The sequence below is a fragment of the Chenopodium quinoa genome, unplaced genomic scaffold (assembly GCF_001683475.1).
Source record: "Chenopodium quinoa cultivar QQ74 unplaced genomic scaffold, ASM168347v1, whole genome shotgun sequence".
NCBI classification, from domain to species: domain Eukaryota; kingdom Viridiplantae; phylum Streptophyta; class Magnoliopsida; order Caryophyllales; family Amaranthaceae; genus Chenopodium; species Chenopodium quinoa.
Genome location: NW_018744239.1, coordinates 9,950,196 through 9,967,710, shown reverse-complemented (window position 1 = coordinate 9,967,710; position 17,515 = coordinate 9,950,196). Strand labels below are relative to the sequence as shown.

The following is a 17,515-nucleotide window of genomic DNA, read 5'->3' as shown; positions in this document are numbered from 1 at the left end:
ATTTGAATTCGAAAAAAAAAAATGGAGGGAAGAAGACGAACCGTCACCTTCCCAGAATGTGACACCTGTCACAGGTGCCACGTGGCAAGCCACGTCACACCTGTGAGGGGCAAATGTTTAGGGTAAAATTACCCTATGCCACGTGGCCCAATGGCATGCTGACACGTGTCAGCCTCAGAGAGGCCCAATGGGATCCAATCCTCTGCTGACACGTGGCAACGTAACCCTAATAGGGGAACTGATCCCCTTCCACTATAAATAGAGGAAAATCCTCATTATTACACATTCATAAATACAAACACAAAAAAACCGAGGAATATTAATTGCAAAATTCTCCCTGAATCAGAGAGAAAATCCCTTACTTTCCGCACATTTATACATCCGGAAACGTTCTAACTTGATCGTCGTAGGCGGAACTCCACCCAACCGGAGTTTCGTGGTTTTGCAGGTACAGACAGTCGACACGCGTTCCCGAAATTGTAACTCTCCCGAGGGACTCCAAAAACCCCGAAACAGCGCGCACCAACGATTATATATAACATAAAAATCAAAAAAGCACAACCCTCAAATTACCAAATAAGAACACAACACTTCTTTTCAATAACTAACCTTTGAATGTATAATACATAACTTTCCTTACCTTTATAGAACTCCATTGCCTATTCAAAGATCCTTCCCAAGATTGCTATCATGCATAGTCTAAGAGCATATTGCCTATAGACAAGCTTATTGATTCCGGCTACTTACCTTTTATTTTTTCAACTACCTAATTATGATTGTTCTATTTCCAAATACACAAACAAAATTGGTAAGACTTTTAACAAGCAGACACAACTAAAGTTCTTGTAGTCTTTTTACACTTTACAATATTTTTTTTTTGGTGAAGGAGAGGGGCAAAGCCCCTAAAATAAAGCAGACAAAACACATAGAACAACTAAAAACAAAAATAAAACAACACACAGAAAGCAAAAATAAAAGAAAAGCACACTAAGACCAGCCTACTGCCATCATCCAAAGCATAGCAGATCACATCCACTGGCTCCTCTTATCTGGAATTAGCCTTGGTTAAGCCACCTCGCTTAAATCCTCCAATAAAACTGCCCTAAGATCCCCTGGGACTGCTTTAGAGAGAACACCCGAACACTTTACAATATTAAGTACCCTTTGACAATACATTAAATTAAGCTCCCCTAATCAACATATTAATAACACCCCAAACTACGAAACACGAGCACAACCATGAAGCTTACAAATCTTACTGTCGAGGGGCACGCGCGTAAAATTTGGGAATTTAATTGGTTTTTTAATTAAAGGGGTGGTAAATTTTTGTAGTGGTAATTTCAAAAAAAAGTGTATTTTGCTGACGGTAATTTAGAAATTTCCTTTTTTTTTTAACCCTTTCGGAAATTGATTCATTAGTAATCTTTCTCTGATACTTTCTCTCTCTATCCAATTTGAAAGCTACAAAACCCTTAACATCCTCTTACATTGTAAGTATCTTAAACCCTAAACCCTCTTCGTGATGATTGGTGCTTGAAAGCTTCTGATTTTAGTTTGATTTGATTAGAATATTGGTTTACTTTAATTTTGATTTTTGAGGATGGCTTTACATTTATAAATTAGGGGTTATTAATTTTAATGGGAACATTGCAATTGGTGAACTACTTACTAGAATGTTCAAATCTGTTTCTGGGTTTCTCGAATTTGTTAGGTTTTGTGAATATATGGAGATAATGGGATCTTCCCATTTGTTGAATCTTGTTGATTGTCAACTCTGTTGCTCAATTTTGTTAAAGGGTTTTGCAACCTGGCCCATTTTTACGTTCTGTATCGCGTGTGTTTTGTAATTGTAGTTAGATTGTGGTGAGGATGATCCTAGCAAAGGGTTTATCCCTATTGAAAAACTGATTAGGGAATTCGGGAAAAGTTCGGATTTTGATCTGGGTTTAGTGATAGAGCAAGTAGAGAGGATGACGACAATAGCCGATTTCAGGGTAACTGTAATCTCAAGTTTTTTCAGGCCTTCTTTTTAGAGAAGTCTTCTTGAAGATTGTAAACTATTAAATAGGACTTTGTGTGCCAAATTGGCTTATAAGTTTTTTGAATGGTCTAGTGAGCAGAAATACTAGAGGCGTCTGCTGAATGCATACCATCTGCTAATGAAAATTTTTGCAGCTGCTGAGGTGTCTAAAGCAATGTGGCGATTAGTTGATGAAATGACTGAGAAGGGTTACCAGATTACTGCTAGAACATTTAATATTTTGATTGGTAGTTGTCGTGAATTAGGATTGCGAAGAACAATTGTTGAAAGATTCATTAGGTCATAGACATTCAACTACTGCCCATTCAAGCATTCCTACAATGCAATTTTGGTTTGCCTTCTTAAAATAAACCAATAAAGGTTAATTGATTGGGTTTATCAAGAAATGGTGGCTGATAATCATTTACTTGACACCCTAATCATTTACCTGATAAGCCATTTGCTGTGCTTTATCTTTTCAATCATATGAGGGAAGCTGGAATAAATCGATCCTCTCTCCACTACACTTCCTTGATGGATGGTTTGAGCCGGGTGCTAGAATCTGAGATCAAAACAGAGAAAACACACAAGCACAATAGAGGGAAGATAGCCAAACTGATGATATGATGTATTGTTAATTAGTGTAATCAACAATACAACTCTCCTTCTTTCGAGAGGAAGGAATCTCATCAAAACTTCTTACTAAAACTTTCTGGACTATCCCCACCTCCTACCATCCTCCTCTTTATAATCCGTTTGCTAACAAACTTCTACAGCTAAGAAAGAATAACAAACTAATTCCCAAAATTACTACATTACCCCAAAACCCACTAACAACCTCATAACAGAATTCCACCTCAGCATCAAGTTGCTGGAGAATTCTTTTTGGCCTTCCTGCGAGCATAAGTAATTATGGGTCAGGACTGATTCCTTGCAATACCCCCTTCCCAAACTTTCAGCTTGTCCTGAAGGTGGAAGGAGGGAAACCTGCAATCAATCTCATCAAAGTGCTCCCAAGTGGACTCAAAATCTTGCAGCCCTTTCCATTTGATTAGAACCTCTGTCGCCTGCTGAGAAGTCCTAACCCCAAGCACTGATTCTGGTGCAACTTCAAGCACCATGTCTGAAGTTAGCTGAGCAGGGAGATGGATGGGATGGTGTCCTGTTCCCACAACCTTCTTGAGCTGGGAGATGTGAAATACCGGATGTATTTTGGCAGAATTTGGTAGCTGCAGCCTGTATGCTACCTTACCAACCCTTTGCACCACTTGTGTAGGGGCCATAAAATCGTGGAGAGAGCTTCTCATTCTTTCTCTTTGCCCGGGACTGTTGTCTGTATGGCTGAAGTTTCAGGTACACCATGTCCCCTTCCTGAAATTGCCCATCTCTCCTACTCTTATCCTCATAGTGCTTCATATAACACTGGGCCCGAGTCAAGTGGAATTTTAGCTCATCCAAGATAGCATCTCTTTCCAGTAATTGATCTTCTAAAGCAGACACATTCGTGCTTCCAGGTGTGAACCGCACTAGATGGGGAGGGTCTCTTCCATAAGGGTGTACAATTAGTGGCAGTGTGGAATTCCGTATTGTACCAATATTCAGCCCATGGCAACCATGAGGCCCAACTCTTAGGCTTCCCATTCACAAAGCAACGAAGATATGATTCCACTCCTTTGTTGGGTACCTCCGTTTGACCATTTGTCTCGGGATGATAAGTTGTGCTTCTTCTCAAGTGAGTGCCCTGGAGCTTAAACAATTCGGACCAGAACACACTAAGGAAAATTTTGTCTCAATCTGAAACAATGGAGGAGGGTATTCCATGGAGCCGAACTATCTCCTTCATGAAACATTGGGCAACCCCCTGAGCTGTATAGGGATGTTTTAAGGGAATGAAATGCCCATACTTCGTGAGTCGATCAACAACTACCAAAATTGAATCCCATCCCGAAGACTTAGGTAAGCCTTCAATGAAGTCCATGTATATGTCCTCCCACACCTTATTCGGAATGGGCAGCGACTGTAGCAAACCCAAGGGAGAGAGCGTTCAAGCTTTATTTTGCTGATACACATGGCATTGCTTGACATAACTTGCCACGTCCTTCCTCATGCCCAACCAATACTCCGCTGCTAGACGTTGATGTCTTTAAATCTCCAGCATGTCCACCTACCGGAGAATCGTGATACTCTCTAAGCAAGCGAGCAATGAGCTCAGATTTGTTAGGAATGACCACCCGTCCTTTGTACTTCAACACACCATTTTCCAGAGAAAACCATTTAGGAACTAAAACTAAGTCCCCACCGTGCAATTGAGAAATCAGTTTCTGTAACCCCACATCCTCATCAATAAAGGACTTGACAAATTCCAACTCCACAAGCAGTAACCATAGCAGCATATTCCACTTCTGGGTGTTGTTGTCGTGACAGGGCATCAGCCACCTTCTTAGCAGGATTGTAATGTATGTCAAAAGCGTAGCCTAGCAACTTACTCACCCACTTTTGATAAGCATGCCCTACCTCCCTCTACTCCAGCAAAAATTTTAAGCTTTTTTAGTCAGTGCGCACTGTGAATTGTCTTCCCAACAAGTAGTGCCGCCATTTTTCTATGGCAAATACAATCGCCATCAATTCCTTCTCGTATATTGGCTTTGCCCTGGCTTGTATGCCCAAAACCTTGCTGTAATAGGCTATAGGGTGAATGCCCTGTAATAACACTGCTACAACCCATATCCTGATGCATCAGTTTCGACAACAAAAGACAGTGAGAAGTTAGGCATAGCCAGAATTGGTGCCCTGGTCATCGCTCTTCTTAAGGTCTCAAAGGCTTGTGTTGCTTCAGCCGTCCACCCCCAACATTCCTGAGCTGTCAGTCAAGGGCTGTGCAATCATGGCATACCCTTGAATGAATTTTCTGTAATAACCAATGAGGCCTAAGAAACCTCGGAGTTCCTTGAGATTCAAGGGTACAGGCCAATCGATCATAGCTTGAATCTTTGAAGCATTCCACCCCCAAAGCTGTGATGACATGCCCAAGATATGCCACCCTCTCCTTTCCAATTTCACACTCGAATTTGGTGGTAACCTGATTTGAGGTCCAGTTTAGTGAATACCCTTGCACCGTGGAGTTCATCTAGTAACTCTTCGATCACCGGTATTGGAAATTTGTCAGGAACCGTCTCTTTATTAAGTGGCCTATAATCGACACATCTCCATGAACCGTCCTTCTTGACCAAAAGAACCGGACTGGAGTAGGCACTGGTAGAAGGTTGTATGATCCCTGCTTGCAACATGTCCTGCACCAACTTTTCAATCTCGTCCTTCTGGGTACCGATATGGACGCACACTAATGGAGTTTGTCCCACTCAATCTCCCTGGGAAGGGGTAGTCCATGTGGCACCTGCCGGAACTAGTCAGTGAGGGGTTTGAGTGCAGCTGGAATTTGAGACTCATTCTCCTGCTGTCCTTCCAGCAGAGCTCCATGTCCTCCTCTGTGTAAGGTTTTCACCATTGCCTTCAGAGAAACGCAAGTCCTCTCCAATTGCGGGTCTCCTTTTAATGTCACCATGTCACCCCGTCACCCCCAACCTGAAATTTCAAGGTCTGGGTCTTCCAATTGGAAGCTATGGTACCCAATTTCTCGACCCATTGGATGCCTAATATTACATCCGAATTTCCCAGCGGTAGTACAAGGAAATCCTCGATGATTGAGACCCCTTGAAGCTCCAATAACATCCCCTTGCTCAACCCTTCTCCCTGAATTGCTTCCCCGGTTCCCAAGGTAACACCAAAACTCTTCGGATCAGTGATCGGCACCTGCAATTGGCGCGCCGCCACGGCGGAGATGAAATTATGATTAGCTCTTGGGTTCACTATCACTATTACCTTGCTCCCATTGATGGTACCCACCATGCGCATGGTTTTCGGGCTGGTAATGCCCATCACGGAACTTAAAGAAACTTCTGCGCTAGGTTCAAGAGATAAGGTTATCGGTGGTGGTGTGGGTTTAGTGATTTCGACAGCCGCGAACTCACCGGTGTCGCCGTTCTCCTCCTCGTCGTCATCAACGACGCTGAGCAACACACTAAGCTCCCGGCGACGACAACGATGGTTAATATTCCACTTCTCATCGCATCGGAAACATAATCCTTGTTCCTGTTTCTGCTTTACTTCCTTCTCCATCAACTTCTTTATTCCACTGGAGTTTTTTTGGTTGTTGTAGGTGGTTCGGTTTGGGTTAGGCTGGTTGGTAGTGTTTAGGTTTGGGTTCGTGGTTAGGGTCGGATTATATTGGGTGGTAGAGTGTGGGCTATATCGGTAATTCGGGTATGGGGTTTTCCAAGTTGGTAAGCTTCCACTTGATTTGGGCCTTCGGCTGAGCTTCAATTTTTCAACCCGCATCCATAGCTCCATGGCCTGGTCCAAAGTAACCGGATCTAAGATTCGAACCTCGACCCGTATTTCCTCCTTCAAGCCATTTATATATTGCCCCTTTGCAATTTCCTCTGCCACCCCATCAATCGGAGCTAGCAGCTCAATGAAGCGGCGTCGAAATTCGGCCACCGTGCCGGTCTGCTGGTGGGCTAGCCACTGCTCATGCGCGGTGGTCCTGAATCACCGGAGTATCAACTTCTTCAGTGCGTCCCACGTCAGCAACGGATGAAGACAGTGCTCCCATTGATAACAAAGCAGCGCGTCACCATCAAGTGCAACGACGGCGGCTTCCAATTGATCCTCCTCGCTGAGTCGGTAGAAATGGAAGAATTGCTCGGATCCAACCATCTGGTTTAGTACCGTCAAAGAGAGGTAAGTCGAGCTTCCGCAATTTCTTATTCGACTGCCCTCCATGGAAACCACCTTCACCGTGGTCCAGATGCGGTTGCGCGGAGAATGGGTTGTCCCACTGATGCGGTGGCCCATTCAACATTGACTTGCGATTCTCTGATCTAAATTTCTCCTGCCCAGCAGCGAGCTGAGCAATGAGGTCCGTTTTGAACGCCGCCAGTGCCTAGTGCCGTAGTGATCTCCTGTGCTACACGTGTAGGCACCTCAGCAATCTTCTTCTCCAGCAAATCCAGACGTTGACCATGAGTCAGGCGAGCCATGTCTTCTCTGGCGAGGATCGTGACGGGTCTGATACCACTTTGCTAGAATCTGAGATCAAAACAGAGAAAACACACAAGCACAATAGAGGGAAGATAGCCAAACAGATGATATGATGTATTGTTAATTAGTGTAATCAACAATACAACTCTCCTTCTTTCGAGAGGAAGGAATCTCTCCAAAACTTCTTACTACAACTTTCTGGATAATCCCCACCTCCTACCATCCTCCTCTTTATAATCCGTTCGCTAACAAACTTCTACAGCTAAGAAGGAATAACAAACTAATTCCCAAAATTACTACATTACCCCAAAACCCACTAACAACCTCATAACAGAATTCCACCTCAGAATCAAGTTGCTGGAGAATTCTTTTTGGCCTTCCTGCGAGCATAAGTAGTTATGGGCCTGTGCTGATTCCTTGCACCGGGCAGGAAATATGGATGCTTGCAAGTACTTCTTTGATGAAATGAGCAGGAATGGGTTTCAACATTAATCAAATTTAATTGTCTGTATAATCATTTTAGGTTTTTTGTGAGTTAGATTATTGAACAATTGATTATAATTACCGAATTAATGAAAGCTTATAACAACGTTCATATTTTAATATGTTTTATACTTGTCAAACATTGGGTTTTTCCAATTTAAAATTCCATGTAAAGAATTGATTATTCTAATGAATAAAAGTATCCCATCTTCAATGAATTCTGTTCACAAATTGGTTCTCTGTTAATTGTCTTGTACAAGTATCCCATCTATAATTTGGAGCATAATGCTCAATTTCTTCTTGTAAAATGTTGGACTTTTACTGGGTTGTGTTAATTTTAGGAGATAACAGTTTTGAACATTTGTATCCGTTTAGAGTATAGTCCGATGGTCTAAATTAGTATGGTTGTTTATTGTGAACTGATAATGTATACGACATGTGATTAGGTATTTCTTACTACTTTTATATGCTGTATTGGATGAATAAAAGAGCTAATTTTAAACCAAATGATATGGTAGCTTACAGGTTAAATGGCAGCCACTACTACAAGCTCGATTTCAGTCTCTTCTTCCTCATCATTGTACTCAAGTTCTCGAAGTTGCCTGTCCACTTTGGTTCAGTCCCGACATTGTTCTTTTTTAAGGAACAATTTGACTTTGAATAAATCTTGTGAAGGACGTCGTAGTTTTCAAGTTGTGGCTGTGTCAATGGCCCCTCAAACTCAGGAGAGAGCCTCTTTTTTAGACCGGAAAGAGAGTGGATTTCTTCATTTTGTCAAGTACCATGGACTCGGCAATGACTTTATATTGGTAAGCAATGTCCCCAGATATTGATTGAATTGAATTATTTGTCTTATAATTTCTGTTGTTGTGGAATTTTCTTGTTTAACTTTTCGGCCATTTACCTAGTTTGTTTGTACTGAGTAGGTTGATAGTAGAGACTCAACTAAGCCCAAGGTAACCCCTGAACAAGCAGTGAAGCTATGTGATCGGAATTTTGGAGTGGGTGCTGATGGTGTGATCTTTGCAATGCCTGGAACTAATGGCACTGATTATACTATGAGGATTTTCAATTCTGATGGAAGTGAGCCTGAGGTGTGTATATCTTTGTGAACAGTATACTTCTTGTACCAGTTTGATGAGGATGAAATGTGAGTTTTCATTTTGAAGTTTGGATCTTATTTATGTGATTGTATTCGACCGTTTTTTGTGGGCTTCAAGTCTACTTTCTTTTTTGTTGAAACTACTGTTACCAATTACAACGACAATGTGTTTAAGTATAAACTTTGCAATAGAGGTCATCTATAAAAATTATTGATTCTCTTGTTGATGAAACATGAGCAGCATTTCTTAATTGATTGGATATATTGTTATGATTACCTGTCGTAGTTGCTTCAATCAAGTGTAATTTTTTTTAAGTAATTTTTTTAAAAGTAAATGTTTTTTAGTACTTCTTAACTGGTCTTTTACTGAATTAATTTTTATTTTTTATTTTATTTTTTATTTTTTTTTATTTTTTAATTTTTAATTTTTTTTTATTATTTATTTATTTTTTTTTATTTTTTAATAGATGTGCGGTAATGGAGTGAGATGCTTTGCTAGGTTCATTGCCGAGCTCGAGAACTTACAAGGAAAACACAGGCAAATGCCTTTCGACTTAATCATTATCTTCTAACTCCCTTAAATGATTAATGGCTTTTCTTTCTCGCCTTATAACTTTACCTATTTGTAATGACTAGCTGTTAGTGTTGAAAAATGCTTGACCTGTCGAAGCATTGATAGAGAACTATAGCTAGGTTTCTATATTCCCACCTAATCTGAGCTTGGAACTGCAATGACACTTGACTGAAGATAGACACTTAACGTTTTACACCATCAAGCCCTCCCCTCCCTGTGCATGTAGATCTTTATTTCATGTATATGTTGAATTGTAAATATTTTTCTAATGATAATGCCTTTTAGTTGTTGAACTTTTCATTGGCTGCAACATATCCTATATAAAATCATGTATATTTCCTATTGGCTTTGTGAGATTTTAGAATTGGTTTGCTCCTTAAATAATATTCAACTCGTTAATTAATTTTCATAGTATAACCATCCCAAAAAAAAAAAAAAAAAAAAAAGCAACCAGTTCAAATTCAAATACTAAAAAATTGACCAAGTTATGTCTTGTATGCCTAAAGCATTTGTTAGGGATGAAAAGGCATCTCCAACACTTTTTAAAAAAACAGTTTTACTATGACGAGTCATCAGCTGATTATCTTTGAAAAAGAAAAAGTTTTGAAAGAAATGGTGCTTAGACTCTTTCTTCATTGCGCAAGGAAGATATAGAACAATTTGGGTTCATAATTCATGGACTTTCTTCTGCAGAATTTGAATAGACATCTTTCCTTTTTTCTTTTCCCTAGTGAGGGGAAAGACTGGGGGGGGGATACAGAAGCCATTAATTTAAGGACAGCTCATTGTGTTCTCTTTTGTGGTTGCCGAAACTCTTGTCTATCAAAAATCAGTTTGATCTTTATTCTGCCTCCCCAACTAACTATGTGTCGTGTTCTATGCTATGCTGTTCAGTTTCACCGTCCATACTGGTGCTGGTTTGATTGTACCTGAGATTCAAGATGATGGAAAGGTACATATTTTAGCCTCTAGCCCCTTTTGTTGTTTTATAGGGTATCTGTATTATTATATGGTTGCCTTTGCAGCTTAAACTTCACCGCGTATTTTAAACCACTGTTTTTCCCCTCCTATAGCCTTATCTGTACGACTGTTGGACTGCACACAGCAAAAAGTAGTGTAAAAAGTTGATTGCATATATTCTTGCTCTCTTTTGGCAATCACTGCCTTTGTCATACTATAATTGCCCCATACCCCATAATTCTCTCATATAAGAGTTGGTTCATTTCTAAGAATGCGGGATGCTTTTTTTGCCTTTATGTAGTTGCACATGGGTTGTTAGAGGAGGAAATTATATCATTTAAGTAACAGGGTAATCTCAATGGGACAAGCCGGACAACCATGAATTTGGGGCAATCTTAGTAGGATGGAATCATGGAAAGAGTACAAAGTATTACTTCCTCCGTCCCATAATTAAGTGCCCGTTTCCAATCAATCAATCACAGCCTTAATCCCATTAGTGGGGAAATGCCCGTATATTTCACAAAAATTAAGGAAAGTGAAGAAAGTATAATATCATGTGTGTAAGTACATTGGGAATAGTTACAAAGAGCATTGTACTTTGTTTTTTAGTGAATATAATAATGAAAGTACATCTAATTTATTTTTTGGTTTATGCGAGTAGTGCATGTGGGCACCAAATTTAAAGGGTATATAAGGAAGTTTAGTAGATTAAAAGGTATATAAAGTGGGGGTATGTAGGTAATTATACAAAAACTAAAAATAGATATAAGCACTTAATTTTGGGACACCCAATAAGAAATCAATCAATCAATCAAAGCCTTAATCCCATAAGTGGGGTTCTGCTACATGAACCAAATTTGATTATTCCGTATAGTCATCCACAAAAATCTTCCTCCTCCATCCCTTACAATCCAATGCTTCATCCATATGCAAATCCATATACTTCATATCCTTCCTAACTCCTTCCAACCAAGTCATTTTCGGTCTCCCTCTCCCTCGTTTAACCCCTCCATGGTCCCACTCTTCCACTCTTCGAACCGGTGATCCCTCGGGTCTCCATCTTACATGCCCAAATCAACGCAGGTGATTTTCCCTTAGTAAAACTTTGTCACATCCCATGACATGAGCCAAACTGACACCCAATAAGAAATACAGGCACTTAATTATGGGATAGTGGGAGTATGATTTTTGGATAACATTTTAAAGACAAAAGTCCGTGTTTCTACTTATAGGCTGGTACCTTATCCATTTTACGACATTGTTTTGTGCGTGTCAGGTTAAAGTCGATATGGGTGAACCAGTGCTTAGAGCAGCTGATGTACCTACAAAACTGCCTGCAAACAAGGAATCTTCTGTTGTTAAATCAGATCTAGTGGTTGATGGAGAAACCTGGAGCGTCACCTGTGTCAGCATGGGGAATCCACACTGTTACTTTTGGTAGAAAAGGAGAGCAGGTATAATTTCGTTCGTCTTGTTTAATGACATCCTTTGATTAGGGATTCTGTAGGCTGATACTGCTAGATTCTAATCTGTAGAAGAGGTTCAACAAATAGAATATGTTATTTCATGATTAGCTGAAAGTTCAGAGTCTGAAATTTTGCTGATTTCGTGACCAAACAGAATCTGGTGGTTGATCAAATACAATTGGCTGACATTGGACCGAAATTTGAGCACCATGATGTGTTTCCAGCTCGAACTAACACTGGTCAGTTTTTAATTTTGATAAATGATGACGTGATGTAAAAAATAACACTGGTCAGTTTTTAATCTCCCATGTTTCCCTGATAATTAGAATACTCTTATCTTCTCAAGAATATTTTGACATTAGAGGCATTTTTTGTGTGCCAGAAGAGTTTATGATATCATCCATTGCTTATCCAATCTGAACTGGAACAAGTAGTTAATGATTCTGAAAGCTTGTGCCTTATTTGTTTTAAAAAAAGATGTATCCATACTTAGTTAGTCTTCAACAACACCCCCCACCCCCCCAAAAAAAAAAAAAAAATATTTCCATATTTGGACATTCATTAATTTTTTTCCATATGCTGTCATTATGCTTCTTCTCTTCTGTTAATTTTTCCCTGAAGTCATTTAAAGCATAGATGGCTAGCAGAAATCCCCCCCCCCCAAAATAATTTTGCATATTAACATAATGGGATCAATCAGTGACTCTTTGAACAATCTGGTGAATGATTCTTTCACCTGTATGGATGTATCTGTATGTATGTATGTTCCTGAACTCAATGAACGTAAAACATATCATACCAATCGGCAATCTATATTTCTGGCTGTCTGAAGTCCAAGATGTGGGATCTTGCATGTGGATATATATTTACTTTAACATGATGTTGCTTTTGCCTTTCTGATTAATACACTATTACACATTCCTGTGGAACATATAGAAGTATAGATACACCAGACTGTCTGAATTTATCCATTGGCAATTTGATACCTTTGAATCTTTCCGTTTATCTCAAAAAAGGCTCTATTGAAGTGCAGTCTGTGTTCTTTCTTGATTTATTCTTTCATTAGGTAAGATAAATTTACTTGTGCGAAATGCAGACTATTATTATATATATTTTTTTATTCTGGGAGGGGGGTGGGGGGTGGGGGGGGGGGGGGATGTAGGTATAACTACTACATATTTATTATACCAGTTTCTGAATTATGATGTACTGGTCATGAATTGTGGTATTATGGATCTCTGAACTTATTATCTCTTTTTAATTTTGGAAAAGTAAATCATACACTGATTCTTATTGAAAGGCTCTTTCATTGACAGCTTAAGGATCATGAATTTTCCTGAAAACTGTATTGATCTTGCAGAGTTAATTCAAGTTTTTTCTCGGTCACACCTGAAGATGCGTGTATGGGAACGTGGTGCAGGTTCGATTTTATTTGGAAGTCTTTTTTAATACTTATTTTCAAGAGTACAAAATTATAGAATGTATCTTTCTTTCCCTTTTTCAAAATTACTTCATATATTTATATACATGTACTTATATTAGTTGGGCTGTTCCTTATCCTTGTTGACTCCAATTACTTGGTTGTGCACTTGTGCAGGACGCTACTTTAGCCTGTGGAACAGGAGCTTGTGCAGTTGTCGTTGCTGCAGTGCTTGAGGGTCGATCTGAGAGGGTGAGTACTGCTTAGTATTTCATGTTTTTTGTGATGCTCCCTGATAGCCAAACAATGTTCATATTCCTCTTTGAATTGCTTTCCGTTTCTTCATTGCCTATACTGTTTGATGTTGCTACTGTCATTTAATATTTATTTATTTTATTTATTTTTATTTTGGGGGGTTAGAATTGCACTGTTGACCTTCCTGGAGGGCCATTGGAGATTGAATGGAGGGAGGAAGATAACCGTATATACATGACAGGCCCAGCTGAAGTAGTGTTCTATGGATCAGTACCACTATAGTTTCCTTTGAAGCATCCTTCAGCTTTTACTGTGCCAATTTTCTGCTCTTCTATCAAGTTTTTGAAAGGCGGGATTGATTGTTATTCGATTATTTTGGTATGAACTAACCGTAGTTGATGCAAGTGCATCAGCTCGTAGACTCATTTTTGTATCACTTTGTAGCAAACGTGGTTTTTCATCTTAGGAAAAGTTGATTCAAGGCATCGGGATTGTTACTTGCTAGGTTAAATTATTTGTAAATTATAATCCTCTTTGGTGTTGGAATTATTTGTATGAACTGGAGATTGTAAACAGTAATGAATTCATAAAAACCAAACCTCTGTTCTTCCTCTTGGACCATCTGAATAAATCCATCCATTTATTATTTTCATAGCTGCATCAAAATCACATAAAAACATTGAATTGATGATATGTTAATTTGAATACAGATCACACCTTTTGCCTATCACCATACAAATACAATTATTAAAGTTAGGAAAATGCTATACATAGTCTAATAAGAAGCTAAAAGAGGAAAGTTTTAATGAAATATATTCATTTATTACACTGATTTGTGCGTGATTTTATTATGCATTCTTAAACTTATACCAAATAAGAAAAGTTATTAAATGCTTATTTGTAACCCTTACGACTACATATAGCATTATCTTTAAAGTTAACAATAAAAATGAGAAATTTTGTATGCATTGTACCAACTTCTGCACCTTAGCCCATGTTGCCTACATTATTATTATTATTTTTTTCCCGACAGCTTCGCACCTTTGCCTACAATTACTTAATGACTCAATTTAATGCCTTCATCATATGTAAGTAATGGAGCTAAACGTCTTAAACTATACAGTACACTACATACTCAGCTGATAAGCAATATTATGTGACAAGTAGATTGAAAGTTAATTCCTCCCTCAATCTTCTCTTATGAATGGAGGGGTATTTATTTGGTAATTAGAAAGTTACGAGTATGATTTATAAACAAATTATCCATTACCATTATGAACCTAACAATTCTCGCTATTAACCAAATTTAAAACTTCGGACCTAATATCAGTAAAAGGTTAACACTTCTGAGTCAATACTTCCGTTGTTCTAATAATATTGTAACAATGGGACTTTATTCATCACTCTTGTTTGACCATATAATATAATTTATACGTTAAGTAAAATATAGTAATGTGAGATCTTAGATTCGTCTCATAAAATACTTTCACAATATCAACTTTTTATAATTTTTACTCTTATACAATTATAGATATTTAATATATAAAATGTGTTTTAAGATGCGTAATTTCCTTGTTGCAATATTATTTGAACAGAGGAAATATGAGATAAGAGCACATAAAAATGCTGAGAAAAAAAGAAGCACGTGATTAATTAAGAAAGAGATACAAAAGTGTAAAAACTTTGGGACATACAAATAAAGTTAAGAAAAACTAGTTCAATTCAACGATAGACTGGAAATCTCACCCTTTGACAGTGTTGAATTTCCTCAATAAGCGGTCCTAATAAATTTCTTGATCATAAAAAATTGCCAAATACCAAAATTAAAATATACATGGATATATTTTCAACTATAAAAAGATTACAAATAATATTAGTGTCACCAAAACAGTATAACATTACACAAACTATTGGGTCAGTCAAGTCTGACCCAACGTTTCGTCAGTCCAACGGATTCGTTGGCCCGTCTTCTTTTTTAAGGCAATTTTGTTGGCCCGGCCTCTTTTTAAAAGAAATTTGTCCAACCCAATAACGCCTCACCTATTACTCTAGCCCAACAAACTTCCTCAACGTTAATTCTTCCTTTTTTTTCATTTTCCAAAATAAACTGCCATTTGTTCATCTTCAATTTCAAGTTTCCTCCATTTTTCTTCTTCTTCTCTTCACTCGTACTTCGTTTTTGCTTCTCTGCATTCTTACTTACTCTTCATCATCTTTGTTTTTCTTTCTATTTCTTGATTTTTGCATTTTATGAAAGATTTTAGTCGTACTTATTATCGTCGCAACTCAACAACGATGAGGTCGAAGAATGCGACTCCTCCTCCGTTATCTTCCGATGATAATGTTCCTCCTAAGTCCAATTCTGCTTCTAGGTATACATATAAACTTTTTTGTTTTTGAATTTTCTGTTTTCATTTAGGTTTTCCAGTATATGTTTAATTTTATTTTCTGTTGCTAAAATGCTCTTTGATTTTTCTATTGATGAATGTTGATGAAGTTATTTTATGTTTTTTTTTATAACTTTATTCCAATTTTCTTCTTCGATTGTTGATTATTATTGTTGAATTTAATTTCTGTGTTTATTTTACGTTATTTAGGTTAATTTTCCATTTTCTAGTTCAATTACAACTTGTGTTTCAAAATTTGTGTTGAAAATTTGATTGTTGATTGGTAGAAAATCTCCGAAGCAAGGGTCGAAGAGAAAGTTAAACACCGAAACTAGGTTTGTTATGTCTCTGCTGGAATAGATGATTCGTATTTTATTATTGAGGATATCAACGCTTTGTTTGCTGATATGTATTCTTTGTCAATGAATATTATTAATTTTGTTATTTGATATCATATTTTGTTTCCTGATTATCATTATGCTACAGTACCTTATTTTTGTTTTAGTAGATATCCTATATTCATTTTATTATATCCTGTATTATGTATATAATATTCTCCGTTGTTTTACTGATGTCTCACTTTGTAATGATTTTATTTTATATTGTTTTGATTATATCCTATATTGCTTTGATGATGTCCTCTATTGTTGTACATGATATCCTCTGCCGCTGTACATGATATCCTCTAATACTTTGACTGATGTCCTCTATTATCGTGATGATATCCTCTATCTAATAAATGATATCCTCTATTCTCTTGATGATGTCCTTTATTCTCTTGATGAAGTCCTGTATCTAATTCTTTGTATACCGTCCTGTATCTAATAGATGATTTCCTTTATTCTCTTGATGATGTCCTCTATTATCTTGATGATGTCCTCTATTGTTCTCATGATATTATTCATTATTTTATCTTACACTTTATTTTCTTTTTCAGAAAACCAGCAAAAGAATCTCTTGTTAAAAAAGTTAAATGTGATGTTCCAAAGCCTCAAAAAAGAAGGAAGTTAGAAAAAACAAGCTTTTGATTTGAGGTATTACATTGTAAAATAATTATTATATGTATTATTTAAATATTTTTTCCTTGTTTTTTCATTTTCCTTTATTTGTTTTGTTTTTCCAGTGATATAACTAAAGATGATATGTCAGAAGTCAGAGTTGCTAGTCAGTCAAGTGCACCTTCAATCTGAGAAACAAAAGTCTGATGTTAAAGAAATTGGATTTGGTGGACTTTTTAAAATGAACTTATTTAAAGATCTAAATAGATCTTTGTATGTGCCTCTTGTTCTTAATTTTAATCCTACTGCAAAATTTTGTTGGTTGGAGATTAGAAGATGTCTTTTAACAGTGCTGATTTACACAATGTTCTTGGCATTCCTCACACTGAGACTCTAGTTATTGAATTGTCAAAAAAGAAGCATAGTGAAGATCCAGATAAGAATAAAATTAAGGAATGGAGGGACTATTTTGGTTTAGACGATGATGAGAAAGCTGAAGTTGTCAAGCCCCAGAAGAAGAAATTTAATTTTGGATCTCAAACAGTTGCTTTAAAACCTGAAAAAGTTGGTGACAAAGGTATTGATGTCTTTTGTTTTTCTTAATCCTATTTCTCCTAGTTATATTATATCTTCAATTGTTAATTGATTTCCTATATTCTCTTTACTAATATCCTCTATTGTAGTTATTATTTCTTTTTTGTGTTCAGTATATTTTCTATTCTTGTTATAATGTTCTTAATTGATATGCTG

The 17,515-nt window shown here is 37.5% G+C and overlaps 1 protein-coding gene and 1 pseudogene across 1 annotated transcript; both read left to right on the top strand.

Annotated features, from left to right (window-relative positions):
* The first annotated feature begins 1,673 nt into the window (after nt 1-1,673).
* Nucleotides 1,674-7,821, top strand: LOC110694377 (annotated as a pseudogene).
* Nucleotides 7,822-7,910: 89 nt separating this feature from the next.
* LOC110694480 (diaminopimelate epimerase, chloroplastic-like) lies at nt 7,911-14,001 on the top strand. Its single transcript, XM_021871655.1, is given in 10 exon segments — nt 7,911-8,412; nt 8,530-8,697; nt 9,173-9,243; nt 10,174-10,231; nt 11,516-11,667; nt 11,669-11,693; nt 11,860-11,944; nt 13,066-13,126; nt 13,305-13,377; nt 13,546-14,001. Coding segments are annotated over 10 exon segments (1,089 nt in total). The 5' UTR covers nt 7,911-8,133; the 3' UTR covers nt 13,663-14,001.
* Nucleotides 14,002-17,515: the final 3,514 nt, after the last annotated feature.